Below are 16,641 nucleotides of genomic sequence, written 5' to 3' on the forward strand. Positions count from 1 at the left end.
AATCCCTCCACCCCTCTAAGGCGGCGCTAGCTCGCACTACGTCATCCAGGGAGAAGTATGACAGGTGAATATTATTATCACACTTCACTAGTACTGTAGAGTTACAGTGGGTAACTAATATGGAAGTGAGAGTTAGTAGGTAAGGGTCGCAGGTTTCCTTCACTGAACACCTGATATGAAACAAATTGAGGTTTGGTGGCTGTCCATTGTGCCCGACGTTGACGGGAAACCAGTGGGGGAGTTCAACTTCTCTTCCTCAGAAGTCCGGCTCCAGTGGTACGAACAAGCGTCACAAACTGGGGTTTTCCTTGGTTGCAGTGGATGACCGTGACATCTTCTGTGCTCTCCACGGAGCGTTGTGAGTACCGCCTTCTTGGTCATTGGATCTGACGGTGGATCTTATCCGCCGGAGCAGACTTCTCATGCAAGGGCAGGCATGTCCCTATCTAACCGGAGTATGAGGCTGCCGGTTACCCTCACCTGGTTTAGCCCGCCTGTCGATGTGGTGTACCGGGGTGTGACCGCTGTCGCATGCAAACAGCTACCTGGAACCACGGGTGACTGCTGAGTGTCCAGTGGGGACCAAAGTGAGTGAGCTGCCCCGGAACGGACACGGCAAGCTCCTGCATAAGAGGGTTACTCCTCCTTGGACAACCCGTACACTCCACGTTGAAGTTTATGTCAATCTAATCGACAAATCATTAATGATACTCCTTTAGCTTCTTTCCCATTGTCCTAGGAGGAAACTGAACCTGTGTCACCAGCTCAGGACCTCAGATGGTGGATAAAAGGTTACAGACCAGAAAGGTTGGCTCCTTCTCTTTCCACAGATGCTGCCCAACCTGCTAAGTTTCCCCTGCACTTTCTGTTTTTACTGTGGATTTTCAGCATCTGTGGTTTTAACTTTCATTTCCAGCATCAGGCACCTCCACCATCCAGGCCACAGTCTCTTTCTGTTGCTGCCATCAGAGAGGATGGTACAGGAGCCTTAAGTCCCATGTCACCCAGTTCAGGAACAGTCATTACCCCTCAGCCACCAGGCTCCTGAACCAGTGTGGAGAAAATCAAGCAGCTTGGCACTGAACTGACTCCACAACCCATGGACTCTATAACTCCTGTTCTCTCTGTTATTTATTTATGGTGGGGGGGGGGGTTGTATTTGTACAGTTGGTTTTCTTTTGCATATTGGTTGTTTGTGTGTTGTTTTTCATGGTTTATTTTACATTTCTTTGTCCTACTGTGAATGGGCGCCAAGGTAACTTAGTGCTTACTGTGACACCATTACAACTCAGAGCACCAGAGTTCAGAGTTCAATTCTGAAATCATCTGTAAGGAATATGTACATCCTCCCCTTGAACATGTGGGTTTCCTCTGGGTGCTCTGGTTTCCTCCCACAGTCCAAAGACGTACCAGTTGGTAGGTTAATTGGTTATTGTATATTGTCCCGTGATTATGCTGGGGTTAAGTCGGGGGTAGCTGGGCAGCGCGGATCGAGGGGCTGGAACTATTCTGCACTGCATCTCAGTAAGCAAATAAAGGAAAACTTTTTTTGCGGCAGTGCTCCATATAAATTTACTCAATAATGGGCTGCTGGCAACACGGTTCAAAGTGCCAGAAGGACCTATTCTGTGCTAATCTCTAAATAAAATAATATTAAAATAAGCCTGCAAGAAAATGAATCTCAGAGTAGTATATGGTGACATATTCAATTCAAGTTTAATTGTCATTCAACCATACATGAATACAGCCAAACGAAACAGGCATTACTCCAAGGCCAAGGTGTAAAACACAGTACCAACAGTCACACACAGCACAAAGCACACGTGGCACATACAAGATAGCAAGCACATGTAAGATATCAGTAAAATGCAGCAATGCAAAAAAAAGACCAGATCCTGAGTTCATGAATGCAGCAGAAATCTGCAGTCAACCACAATGCAGCTTGTCTTCTGCCGAGCGAACACTAGGGGGCAGCACTGACTCCAGCTTGGACGCCACACCACACTGCCCCGGTGGAGTGCACTGGATTCTGTAGTTGACCACAACACAGCTTGTCCTTTGCCGAGCGATTACTGGAGGGTTAGCACTGACTCCAGCCTGGACACCATGCCACAGTAATGTAGTGGTTAGCATGACACTATTACAGCTTGGGGTGTCAGAGTTTGGAGTTGAATTCCAATATCATCTGCAAGTAGTCTCCAAAGACGGTTAGCAGGTACGATATACGTACTTAGATTTTTGAAAACTCTTTGACCTTTGAAAGTTATTGATGGGGGGTAGACGCTTTTGGGCACAGTGAAGGCTTGAAGTACAAGTGTCCTGTATTTATGTTTCCTGTAATGTCCACTAATGGATGCATTATCCGCTTGTGTTCATTTGTCATGGGAGAAATGATCAGCAAGAGTTCATCTATTTCTGAACTGAGAGGGGGTCTCTTCTCTTCTTCTACTATGTCATCCCTTGGTATCAAGAACGACCTGCTTCCGGTCCAGTTTTGTGTTTTATGAAGCTGTTGAGGAGGCCAACATGAGGTCCATGACCATTGCCACAGGTAGACAGGGATGTGCTTTACTGATTGGAAAGTCTTGGATTCATGGTAAAGTGCTCATTTTCAGTGCAGGGTGCTGAGGTGTCATAGGAGAGGTCAGCGCGCATGGGAAGTTCACAGAGGAACATAGGTGCATCACTAACCCACAACTCCAGTGAGCTGGGTTCTGCACCTATATTTGCCGGAATAAGGGGTTCTTATGGAAACTTACCAAATATTGAAAGACCAAGATCAGGGGTTCCCAACCTTTTTTTTGCCATGGACCAATATCATTAAGCAAGGGATCCATAAACCACAGTTTGAGAACCCCTGGAGTGGATGTGAAGAGGATACTTCCAATAGTGGGCGAGTCTCGGGCAAGAGGGCACAGCCTCAGAATACAAGGATGTTCCTTTAGAACAGAGATGAGGTGAAACTTATTTAGCCAGATGGTTGTGAATCTGTGGAATTCATTGCCATGAATGGTAGTGGAGGACAAGTCATTAGATATGTTTAGAGCGGAGGTTGATAGGGTCTTGATTAGTAAGGGCATCAAACATTACAAGAAGGCAGAAGAATGGGACTGGGAGGGATAATAAATCAGCCCCGATCAAATAGCAGAACAGATTCAATGGCCTAACTCTGCTTGAAGCGATGTTAGAGGAAAGCAGCATCCATCATGCGAGATCCTTACCATCCAGGCCATGCTCTTTTCTCATTGCTGCCATCAGGTAGAAGGTACAAGAGCCTCAGGACTCGCACCACCAGGTTCAAGAATAGTTACTACTCCTCAACCATCAGGCTCCTGAGCAAAGGGGATACGTACCCTCACTTGCCGATCCATTGAGATGTTCCCACAACCAATTTCACTTTAAGGACCCTTTACCTTGTTATTTGATGTTCTCATTATTTATTGCTATTTATTTATATTTGCATTTGCACAGTTTGTTGTTTTCTGCACTCTGCTTGATCTTTCATTGATCCTGTTATAGTTACTATTCCACAGATTTGCTGAGCAAGCCCGCAGGAAAATGAACCGCAGGGTTGTATGCGGTGACATATATGCACTTTGCTAATAAATTTAATTTGAAGTTTGGACTTTGAAATGTTAGGAAAGACAAATCAGCAATAAACTGATACACTTTATTTATTGATTTAGCAATACAGTGTGGAGTGGGTCCCTCCGGCCCTTCGAGCCATGCTGCCCCAGCAATTCCACAGCCCTGATTAATCCTAACCCAATCACGGGACAATCCACAGTGACCAATTAACCTGCCTGGCTCCTCTTTGCACTGCGGGAGGAAATCAGAGCACCTGGGGAAAACCCACTCATTCCATGGGGAGGACATACAGAGACTCCTTGCAAAATGGCAGCAGAACAGAACTTCAAACTCCACGCTCTGAGCTGTAATAACATCATGCTACCGTGGCGGGGATTTAAGACATGGTGACGCAGACGTTCCTGCAGTGTCTCACTTGGACAACGTAGTCTGCAGCTGCTGTGACTGGACTGAAGGCACTGACTCAAGGTCTCTGATGGAACAGGGTGCTTGTCATATACTCTAAACAACTGATAAGCAGGAAGTCTCCTTTTCCTCTACCCTCCTTTCCTATCATAACTTTCCAAAAGATTTATGTTGCTAGGAAGAATTGGTTTGCCTCACTCTGGGATGCAAGCCAGGGTCTCAAGTTTTGGAGCAGAAATCATTCTAAACCACATCCATAGCTTCCAGGATTGAGTGCATGCATGAAAAGCAAGAATGCACCCCCTCACCGATGCTCTGGAGTGCAGTTTTTTGGATGAAGTAAATGCAAGGGATTCTGCAGATGCTGGAAATCTAGAATAACACAGACAAAATGCTGGAGGAACTCAGCAAATCAGGCAGCATCTTTGGAAGGGAATAACCTGTTGTTGCTTCGGGCCAAGGCTCTCAGTTGGATGAAGTGGTAAAGTGATTCATTTAGGTGACGTGTTGAGCTAAGGACACTTTTTGCATTCTTGAATAACATATATAAACCTATGACTTGTTTCGAAGAAGAGCAAGGGATATTTTTTCTGTGTGCTGGTTTATATCTATCCCACATCCTACGTCAATAAAGAATATATAAAGTTATAATGACCGCATGGTGAGGGAAATGGCTGTGTGTGACTGGCTCTCACTTCACTTTGCATGGCCGGAGGCTGTTAAAATTACACACGGCATAGTAAACATGGCAGCCTCGTTCTATGCTGCATCATTTTGTGATTCTAAGTTATACAAGGCTGATTTGGTTTCAAGATGGATTTTTATGTTCCAGTCTCTTCAGTGGGATTTGAACCAGCACCCAAGTGACTCAGGAGAATGTAACCAACCAGGTTACAGAAGCTAACCACACACAGTGGCAACATGGTGGTTAGTGCAATGCTGTTACAACTCAGTGTGTTCCTGAGTTCAGAGTTCAGTTCCTCCGCCGTTCTGTAAGGAGTTTCCGTCCATCCTTCTCGTGGGATGTGTAGGTTTCCCCTGGGCACTCCCGCAGGCCAAGATGTACCCGGGAGGTTAATTGGTCATTGTAAATTGTCCCGTGATGAGGCTAGGGTTAAGTCGGGTGGCTGCTGAGCCTCCACAGCTGGAAGAACCTGTTCTGAATGGTATCTCAATAAAATAAAAAGGAGGTACAGGGTCCTCAGGACCCACACCACCAGGTTCAGGAACACCTCAACCATTAGTGTATAGAACCAGAGGGATAACTTAACTCATCCCAACACTGAAGGGTCTTTTCCCGAAACGTCAACTGTATTTTACTTCCATATGTGAGTTCCTCCAGCATTTTGTGCGTGTTGCCCACAAACTATGGACTCACTTTTAAAGCACTATTCATCTCACATTCTCGAAATTTATTATTTATTTCTTCTTCTTCTATGATTACTTTTTTTGCTTTTCCTATTTGTGGTTTGTTGCTTTTCTTGCACGTTGGTCGTTTGGCCATCCTGCTGGGTGTGGTCTTTCATCTATTCTATTGTGCTTCTTGTATTTACCATGGTTGCCCACAAGAAAACAAATCTCTGGGTTGTATACGGTGACATGTATGTACCTGGATAACAAATTTACTTTGAACTCCGAATTTTGCAGGTTTTTTGTGGAACTCTGACTAGTCTGTACTTGGAATATGTTTCCACAGTGAAGACAGGATCTCATTTCCGTAGGAGGAAATGCCTTGAGGGTTCAGCAGGCCGACTGCAATGAGAGAAGATTAAGGTGACTGCACCTAAATGCAGATGTTCGGGACTGAAAATATATTCAGCAGGTAGGGTTAGTTGATTGCTCATTTCATTTGTCAAATGAAAGAAACCTATTTCACTTAGGGTTCACTTAGCTTAGGGGTAACTGGGGTGTGGGTATGGTATATTTGCTGGGTTGGTATGGCTTGAAGGTCCAGAAGGGCCTACTCGGTGTGGCATCACTTAATTAATTAACTGCAATATCCTATATCTTTTATTCCCTTCATTAATTAATCAAATTGAACATAACAGGTGAACCTCTCCCAGTGCCAGTGCAATCTATCTAGATCACAATTTACTCTCTGCCATGACTTCTCCGAAAACCTAATCTTTGCAGTCACTTTGTTACAGGTAGTTTGAGTTTACCAAGCACTTCTTCAACTAGAAAGATTTCTTTTCTGGTCACTGTCAGTACCACATTGTGATGGTCACAATGTGTGTGATCAGTCCCAAGAGGTTAATTCTACAAATATTAGAGGGAAAAAAAGTTTTGTGCAATAATAATAATAATGGAAATACAGTAGATAGTAAAAACTGAAATAAATCAGCAAATGTTTATTATCTGAAATTGCTAGACACAATGTTCGGCCTGGAAAGTTATAATACACCCAGTCCAAAGACAAGGTGCAACATGGCAGTTTCACTCCCGGCTGTTTCTGGCATCTCCAAGTCTGAATGCTTGAAGCAGAAATAAGCAAAACCGTTCTGAATTGTCTTAATGCTTATTTCTCGCCAACTGGATTAATTTTCCAGATTTTCTCCAATTCCACTGTTTAGAATAGAATAGTTCATCACTCAGATCTGATGGATTAGCCAAAAGTTGGCAAAACAAGTTCAGATATTAATTACAATGCCTTCGAATTTAGGTCATTTGTTTTCAAAATCACTGCACCTTCGGAGCTGCCAAGTATCCAGGGAAACCAGTAGTATAGTAAAGTTGAGCAATGTTTCAGTCTTTTAATGTAATAACAATTTGCCTGAGTGGAAAATAAAATTCTTACCTTTTATATAATAAGGGAATTTCAAATGTGTTTCAAAAGGTTTTGGCTGCCAAAACAGAAGCAAAAGCTTTTGAGTCTGAATTCCCAATGCACCGCTATCAGTTAATATTATGATCTAATACAATTATAAAGCATCATATCAGGGCACTTACTTTGTTTGGGTTATGCTGTCAGAGAAAATGATTGATTATCTTTTGCACAAGGGACTTCATGGGATTTGAAATGAAAATTGATCATTCATGCAGATATTTCAATGCATTATGTCAACCTTCACGGTTCCTTTTAGACAATAAATTTCAGGACCTCACTTTGGTACAGATCAACACCAAGTACACATTAGTGTACTGGCAATATGGGAGAAATGTGCATGCAACAGTAACCAAGATACTGTTTAGCATTCCTTTGTTCACATGAATCATACACGAATAAACTGCTATGTAATAGATGTTAGATTAAATTCTGAAAGAGAAGATTAAATAATAAACATAAGGAAGTCTGCAGATGCTGGAAATCAAAAGCAACACACACAAAAAACACAGGAGGAACTCAACAAGTCAGGCAGCATTTTGTATGTGTTGCTTTAGAAGATTAAATATCCAGACAAATATGGACAGAAGAATTTCTTACGAGGTTGGTGGAAGTGGCTGGTTAAGATGGCACTGGTGATGTCCAGCAATTACTTACCGGTGGCAAAAAAACAAAACAAAGAAAACTGCTAAATACCTTATTAATAACACTTTATTCATAACAATCACTACTAACAATGGAGAGGCCAGCGGTGACAGAGGTGGAGGCGCAGGAAAGGCACAGTCGAGGCGAGAGACGGTGTGGTCGAAGCAGGGTCGTAGCGTTCCCGAGAGCGAGGGAAATCCCGACATCTTATCAATTTAAGCACCAGGCTGAATTGGAAAGATTGTGAATGGGCAGAATCGGGGTAGCGGGGTCCATGCCCAGAGCAGTCCAAGAGTGAGGAACGACCAAGTGTTTGGATGATTTAGGCGCCGGGCCAGATTGAAAAGGTCTGGGTTTTGGGACTGGAGGTGAAATGAGGGCCGGTTCTGACTGGTCCTGCTCACTCATCCGCAATGTTTACTCATCTCTGTGCTGAACTGAGACTGTGGCCTGCTCCTGCTGCAGTGATGCCTGGCTTTCTGTCTTTCATCAAACTTCAGTTCTGAAGCTATTTGCTTACTCTTACAGTTTTTCTTTCTCTCTCTCTGCATTGGGTGTTTGACAGTTCTTTTTCATTAATTGGTTCTTTGGAAGTTTTTTTGTTTTGTGGCTGACTGTTAGGAGTCAAATCTCTAAGGTTGTACAATGCATACATACTTTGATAATAAATGTACTTTGAACTTCGATTATCTGAGGTATTGCATTTCAATCTTGAACTATAAGAATGAAATATCAACTATAAAGAGGTCCAAAAAGTCATTTGCATGGTCACTGGTCATGATCTTAGTTTCTTCATTCACAAAAATTCCTCACAGTTCCATGCAAATCTTCAGTGAGGATTGGGGTCTAAATTTATGGACAGAATGCTGGTTCAATTAATGGTAAGGTTGGTTCCAAAAAATAACCATCAAAAGAAAGAAAATGTCACAGGAAGACCTTAAATGTTAGCTTGACCCATGTTTCTTTGCTCCAACCCAGTATCAGCTCTGTACCAATGACAGCTCCTCTGAAGGTCATTTTTAAAATTGCTTTATATCTGGACCTTTAAGGTAAAATTAGCTTGGACTCCTGCGGCTTCTGACTGATAGAAAATAAACTTTCCAGACCCTTCAGTTTAAATCTGAAATATTGTAAGCCTTATAACTATGTGAAAATTGGGATGGTAGGATGACCAGGTGCCAGTGATGTTCACTTGGTTGTGCCAACTATTTCTGCAGATCCTGGCAAACAAACTTGGATATGACTGCACTAATGATTGGTCTGAGTGACTGAATACATCGAGGAAAAGGTGCCAATCTGTGTCACCTGATGTTAGGATGCTTTTGTCCACCATGGATTGTCAGATGACTTCCAGACAGAAAACAGAGGAATGGAATTTTTAAAAAAGTTTTTCACACTAGAATCCCACAGATATCTCACAAGATTTGCACTGATTCAACAGTTGTTCATAATTCATTTTAATGATTTAGAATCAAGCACATTCTTCACGAATTTGAAGATAATACTAAATTTCAGGAAGGTAGTCAATGCTCAGGAAGACTACAACAAATTACAGAAGGGAAAATGAGAATAAACACAAAGACTGCAGATGTTGAAAATCTGAACTAAAAGCAGATAGCACTGAAAACTCTGCAGGTCAAGCAGCACCTGTATACATCATCCTTAAGAATTACAGAAGGATATCTGCAGAATGGGCAAATAATCGGCGTTTGAAGTTAACACACATAAATGCAAAGCAGTTCAATTTTGAAGATGCAGTTGGGAGGACACATTACTTGCAAGGTGCAAGTCCAACTTGGGTGGTGGAGCAAAGAGAGAGACTTCAGAACAGCAATGACTAAAACTTCCCCTCAAAAGTCCAATCCTACATCCCCGTCAAGAGAGGTGGACACGGGTAAGGCCAGCCAACAGGGGTCTGGTGAAGCTGTAAGTGGATGAAGTGGATTGCAGAAACATTGATGAACTCAAACCATACTATCAACTTCGGAGTACAATGGAACTAAGTAGTAATTTCTAAAACAAGTGGAAGTGTTGAAAGTGTTGACACTATTTCGCTTCACACACATGAAGCCTGACTTTCTGAATATCTCTGCATTTTCTGTTTTCGACTAAAGGTTGGCAAGGTTGTTTTAAAAAAATTATCCAGGCACATAGGTTTCTTGCTGGAGGGATATTTAAAGTTCAAAATTCAAAATAAACTAATTTAAAGTAAACATATGTTATCATGACAGTGGATTACAGTTAATTAATTTGGCGTCAGTTAACTACAGTAGCCACTCATTTGGGACAACTCTTGAAGAACAAAAAAAATTGAGAAAATAGCCAGAATTCCCTTCATTTAGTTGGTAATATGCCACTTAATTGGGACAGGAGATTATTGCAAACTGTTTCTAACCAGCAACAGTCACATGCATTTGCGTGGCCATAAGACACTACGCTATGCTTGGACTGAACAATTTTTAAAAATACATTCAGCTGTGTGTGCTTGTGTTCAAAAAGCTGGCAAGAAATAAGCAGGAAGACTGCTTTGCTCACTGCGGTTTCAAGCTTTCAGGCTTGGAGCTGCCAGAAACAGCTAGGAGTGAAAACAAAATTATTTCACTCCTTCCATCAAGTTAGGACCTGTGAAGAATTTGGAGGTATATGCAATCATCTTGAATGTTACAATGAAAATGAAAATCTGGAGGATGCAATCATTGAAAACATTGTTTTAAGGCAGTCCATTATCTGCACTAGGTATCAGTGCTGATTTTGTTAATTTACAGTCAATCAAAAGATCTCTGTGGCGTACACTGAATGCATTCCTCCTTCTACAACTGTTAGGAATTAATACAATTTTATAGTACTGCAGTAGTATTGGTACTGTTCTAATTTGTTCTGTATTTTATTTAATTACCTAATTTGTTACTTATTTAAATGGTTGTTTTTTTATATACCTTTTTAACCATTTCTATGAAACTTTGGCAAAGTGGGGCAGCTGCTTAATTGGGCCAAGATTGTCCTGGTCTCTATGTGTCCCAATTATTGTGTTTATTGCAAATACATTCCTACTCAGTTTTATGAAAACAGCAGGATTAAAACATATCCTGTCCTGTGGTCAACATAAAATAGTTTCATATTAGGAATACAAAGTCTCTGATGAAGGGCCTTCTTAAGCAACACACACAAAATGCTGAAGGAACTCAGCAGGTCAGGCAGCATCTGTGGAAATCAATAAATAGTTGACATTTCAGGCCGAGATCTTTCTTCACTAACGGAAAGTAAGAGGGAAGCCGCCAAAATAATGAAAAAAGAGTAAAATGTTTAAATTACTTGCAAAATAAACAGAGAAATATAGAAAACCTACAGCACAATACAAGCCCTTCGGCCCACAAACCTGTGCCAAACATGTACTTAACTGAGGAATTACTTAGGGTTACCCATAGCCCTCTATTTTTCTGAGCTCCATGTACCTGTCCAGGAGTCTCTTAAAAGACCCTATCGTATCTGCCTCCACCACCATCACCAGCAGCCCATTCCACGCACTCACCACTCTCTGAATAAAAAACTTACCCCTGACATCTCTGTACCTACTTCCAAGCACCTTAAAACTGTGCTCTCTTGTGCTAGCCATTTCAGCTATGGGAAAAAGCTTCTGACTATCCACACGATCAATGCCTCTCATCATCTTATACTCCTCTAAAAACAGAAAATGCTGAGAATATTTAGTGGATCGAGCAGCATCAGAAGAGTTCCTGACAAGTAGAAGCAGTCAGAAGCTCCCTGACCAGTTGAGTATTCGCATCACTTTCTGCAGTTAATTCACATTAAATGTTAATACTTCTTCATCATTAACTTTCCTGCCTAAAGAAGGTGATCTGGTTTTTCATTAACTTGATTTTTTTTCTGAGATGTTGTTGATTCCATAATCTACAGTATTTGTCAAGTTTTTGAAATTTTTAGATCACTCAGTTCAGTATTCCAGCAGCAAATATTCTAATAGTAGGTGACCATTTAAGAAATGTATCAGTTGTGGGAGAGACACACATTATACATTTAATATCTTAGAAAGCTAGGGAAATACATACAAAATATTTTACCACTAATTCAAGCACGGTCAATATTAATATAAATATCCTGAGAGCACTCTCTCTGAACAAGTCCAAACGCTGCTCACCCAATACATGGAAAAATAAGTAAGTTTTTTTAAAATTTTAGCCCTCTCATTTATTTACATTTGAGTATTTCGGGCTCAACATGAAATGACTGTTGTAAATGCAGGATAAGGCTTTTGTTCCAGGCTTCTACTTTATACTTTATACTTTATTGTCGCCAAACAATTGATACTAGAGCGTACAATCATCACAGCGATATTTGATTCTGTGCTTCGTGCTCCCTGGAGTACAAATCGATAGTAAATATTAAAAATTTAAATTATAAATCATAAATAGAAAATAGAAAAATGGGAAGTAAGGTAGTGCAAAAAAAACAAGAGGCAGGTCCGGATATTTGGAAGGTATGGCCCAGATCCAGGTCAGGATCCATTCAGCAGTCTTATCACGGTTGGAAAGAAGCTGCTCCCAGATCTAGCCGTACGAGTCTTCAAGCTCCTGAGCCTTCTCCTGGAGGGAAGAGGGACGAAAAGTGTGTTGGCTGGGTGGGTCGTGTTCTAGCAGCCATGCCTGTTGCCTGTGTCACAATAATCTTTCTCAGCAGCATCTCCCACTAGTTTAGAAACTTCTATGACCTAAAGAGAAAATCTCCATGCTTTGATTGTAACAGAAAATATTAATTTCCTTCTGTCATACCATGTTATTAGTCGTACCTCTTCATCAAAGACCACACCAGTAATTGAAGGTTATTATTGATAGAACTAATATAACTGTGCAGGGCACCCTTGGGCAAGGGGTAACACCTGCTTAGCCCCCAGTCAGGGCCACATGAAGCCATGGGAGCAGGTGGTGGATGGTCGTATGAGCAGCTGATGCATATCACAATCCTGGCTATGTGACCACTGACACCGAGCAGACAATCTCCGAAGAGTATTAAAAATGGCTGGGGTCACTGTCTTGTAAAGACACGCCCAGAAGAAGGCAATGGCAAACCACTTCTGTAGAAAAATTTGCCAAGAACAATTGTGGCATGCAAACACCACGATCGCCTACGTCATACGACACGGCATATAACAAACAAATGAATATGACTGAACATGCAGATATCAAATGTCTCACAGCAGCACATTAGGCTGGACTGGAGTTCAATACTGGATTCTCAAGCTTAACAAATAATAACTTTACTTGCATGGTAAAGGTCAGTTTGCATGGTATAATCTTTGTGGAAATAATTTGTCTCAGTAATTCTATCACTACAATTTTAACTGCTTTTGGATGTGTTTTTCTTCCTACATATCTATCATCAGATGCAAACACAACTTCAAAGCACAATCACTGGAATAACAATTTTAGCCTTTGGTCATTCAAAATTTTAGCCTTTGGTTTAACTACATCCCAAATCTACCTTCAACCATAACATATGATCAAGTCTTAATTTATTTGTTACAATTATTGCTTTTGAGGTTTCTGACTTGCCAAAAGAAATGCATTTCTAGATTACTATCCAATAAAGTTAAAGATAAGAAGGGTCAATCTGATAGGATTGTATCATCAGTCCCTCCATCAGCGGGAATTGGAGGACCAGATATGTTGAGAGATTGCAGCTACAGTGGCATGCGGCAGTTTGGACACCCCGGTCAAAATTTCTGTTACTGTGAATAGCTGAGCCAGTAAAAGATGACCTGATTTCCAAAAGGCATAAAGTTAAAGATGACACATTTCTTTAATATTTTAAGCAAGATCACTTTTTGTATTTCTATCTTTTACAGTTTCAAAATAACAAAAAGGGAAAAGGGCCCGAAGCAAAAGTTTGGGCACCCCTGCATGACAGTACTTAGTAACACCCCCTTTGGCAAGTATCACAGCTTGTAAACGCTTTTTGTAGCCACCCAAGAGTCTTTCAGTTCTTGTTTGGGGGATTTTCGCCCATTCTTCCTTGCAAAAGGCTTCTAGTTCTGTGAGATTCTTGGGTCGTCTTGCATGCACTGCTCTTTTGAGGTCTATCCACAGATTTTCGATGATATTTAGGTCAGGGGACTGTGAGGGCCATAGCAAAACCTTCAGCTTGCGCCTCTTGAGGTAGTCCATTGTGGATTCTGAGGTGTGTTTAGGATCATTATCCTGTTGTAGAAGCCATCCTCTTTTCATCTGCTCTTTTGGCTGCGGCCAAAATTCAGCATCAGAAGTTTGCAAAGGAACATCTAAAAAAGCCTGGTGCATTTTGGAAACAAGTCCTGTGGACTGATAAAGTTAAAATAGAACTTTTTGGCCACAATGAGCAAAGATATGTTTGGAGAAAAAAGGGTGCAGAATTTCATGAAAAGAGCACACAGTCTTTCTCCCAGGAAGGGTTGCTAAAAACGGGAAAGCGTAAGATTAAAATCAGAGTTGAGAGATTTAAAAGGGATATCAGAGGCATCTTCTTCACACGAAGTGTATTGGAATGAGCTGCCACAAATAGTGGTTGATGCAGGCATGTTAGCAACATTTAAAGGGCATTTAGATAAGTACATAGATAGGAGAGGTATAGAGGGCTTTGGACCAGAAGCAGGCAGATGGGATTAGCTCACTGGGCAACATGTTCAGCATGGATGCATTGGACTGAAGGGTCTGTTCCAGGCTGTATGATTCTATAATTCTAAGAAAAGGCTTTTAAATATAAATTGTAATTTAATGCATTGAGATTGTAGGTGGCAGGTGGTTAGGAATTATAATCTAATCAATTTTGAGCGAATTAAGCAAAATCAAACAATTAAACCAAGTTATTATTGAAAACTTCTATTACTGTTCTTTTGACCTCATTCCAAGAGTTCCAACTGTCAAGTCAGGCCAGAAGAGCTCGCAAATTCAACCTTCGGGCTTTCCTGTGTTGTTTGACTTCTTCCTGGGCTAAACTGGAATAAACTGTAATTTGTCTCGAATCATTGGGTCCAGTTGGTAGAAAATCTGTCTGCAGTTTCTACTCCAGTAATCATGCAATTGCCGGCCAGTGGTGTAGAGGCACCCACACTGGACTTTGAGGTGAGTGGTCCCGGGTTCAGATCAGAACGGCTCCTTGCAGACTTTCCATCTGTGCTGGGTTGAGCGTCGAGCTAGCAACTCGGTCTCGCAAAAAACTGAAAAATGCTAAGGAAACAGCAGATTTGCCACCCAATGCACCACAAGGCGCAGAAAGGAACGATCGTGAATAAACTAGAAAAGAATTGCTCCAATGTGACCAAATAGTTTGCAGACATCATGTACAGATTACAATTGTATTCACCAGGTGTCAGAAAGCAACATCACCATGCAAGCAGAATACTATTTTTAGCATAGGAAACAAGGTAAAAAAAAAGAGATTCAACACAAAAAAAGACTCTGTATATATCATGTTCATTAAACATCCTCTGGTCTTCCTCGCTTGGCAGTTAGGACTCACTGAAGGTAAGTCAGGAGTCCATCATGACAGCAGTTTTGCCCATTTGATAAGTTTTATCCAGTCTTTGTATGCTTTTAAACTCAAAAAATGACATCACACTCCTTTGAGTGTAAATCTCTGGAAGTATCAGGAAGGCAGTGCTTTCCTTCTGCAGCTGGCATCAGACAACGTGGCTGATGGATTTAAAGAACTCAGTCAGACTTGAGTTGCTGCTGCATCAGATCTGTAAAAGGAGCAGAAGAGGTGCTGTGATCCAGATTATGTTCTGCATCCCAATGCTGGAAGACGAAGGCAACCCATGCAGCCGTTTCACCATAAACACTGCATTTGTGTGATTCGTTGGCACTTCAATGTTACAGATCATCCCTTCACAACAGGAAATGCACTCCTGAAATAAAAGCACAAGAGACCTTTCATCAGGACTGAAAAGGAAGTGGGGCGGGTGAAGCCAGAAAAGGGTGGAGGGAGGGGAAGGAGTACAAGTTGGCGGGTCCATCACATATAGACCCCTCCCCACCTACTCGCCGCTGCCATCAGGAAGAAGGTATAAGAGCCTCAGGATTCACACCACGAGGTTCAAAAACAATTACTGCCCCTCAACCATCAGGCTTTTGAACCAAAGGTGATAACTTCACTCAGCTTCACTCACCCCATTACTGAAATGTTCCCACAACCTGTGGACTCACCTTCAAGAACTCTTCATCTCATATTCTCAATATTTATTGCTTGTTTATCTATTATTATTATTATTATATTTGCACAGTTTCTTGCCTTCTGCACTCTGGTTGAACACCCAAATTGGGCCTTTCATTGATTGTTATGGTTATTATTGTATAGATTTATTGAGCATGCACACAAGAAAATGAACCTCAGGGTTGTATATGGTGACACAGACATAGAAACAGAAAATAGGTGCAGGAGTAGGCCATTCGGCCCTTTGAGCCTGCACCACCATTCAGTGTGATCATGGCTGATCATCCAACTCAGAACCCTGTACCAGCCTTCCCTCCATACCCCCTGATCCCTTTAGCCACAAGGGCCATATCTAAGTCCGTCAAAGTGACATACATGTACTTTGATAAATTTAATTTGAACTTTGAACCTTAAGGTGATAGTTGCAGCCAGGTGAGGGGGAAATATCCTCATTAAAGTCACATTCCAGTTCATTTAGGATCAGTGCAGGAAAATTACACTGAGGTTAAAGTTCAGCCTTATTGAAGAATATCCTCATAGAATAGCAGAGAAGCAATGAGGGGCCAAATGGTCACTCCTGCTTCTATTTTTCAGTATTTAATGGCACCAAAAGAGACCATTCAACCCAAACCATGCATTTCTACCTCAATATTGCCTGCAATTTACATGTGTGCCTAATGCCTTTACCTCCACTGACTCTTCTAACACTGCTGCAACTCAACAAGGCACCAATTCATTGCCAACTCAGTTAGGCTCTCCTGAGAAAATGCTCAGATACCAACTATCTTATTTTAATTGCACCTGTTGAAAACTGGTTAAAAGGTTTGGTACATTTATGGCAATATCTGATTTTTAAAAAAGGCAAGTTAGGAGGCTGAGATTGTATTATCGAAAGGTTTGTCACCAGCTGTAGATGATGTCAAAGTCAAAGTACATTTATGATCAAAGTATGTATTCCATAAGCCTCTCAAAGTCAA

The 16,641-nt window shown here is 41.5% G+C and overlaps 1 protein-coding gene across 2 annotated transcripts in view; it reads right to left on the reverse strand.

Annotated features, from left to right (window-relative positions):
• Window positions 1–11,736: 11,736 nt before the first annotated feature.
• The window catches only part of lypd6b (LY6/PLAUR domain containing 6B), a 254,638-nt gene continuing 249,733 nt past the window's right edge, over window positions 11,737–16,641 (reverse strand). For both annotated transcript variants that reach the window (XM_063047538.1, XM_063047539.1), the window contains exon 6: window positions 11,737–15,359. In XM_063047538.1, the coding sequence (XP_062903608.1) occupies window positions 15,189–15,359 (171 nt within the window). In that variant the 3' untranslated portion in view covers window positions 11,737–15,188. The remainder of the gene's footprint in view (window positions 15,360–16,641) is intronic.

The sequence above is a fragment of the Mobula hypostoma genome, chromosome 5 (genome assembly GCF_963921235.1).
Source record: "Mobula hypostoma chromosome 5, sMobHyp1.1, whole genome shotgun sequence".
NCBI classification, from domain to species: Eukaryota; Metazoa; Chordata; class Chondrichthyes; order Myliobatiformes; family Myliobatidae; genus Mobula; species Mobula hypostoma.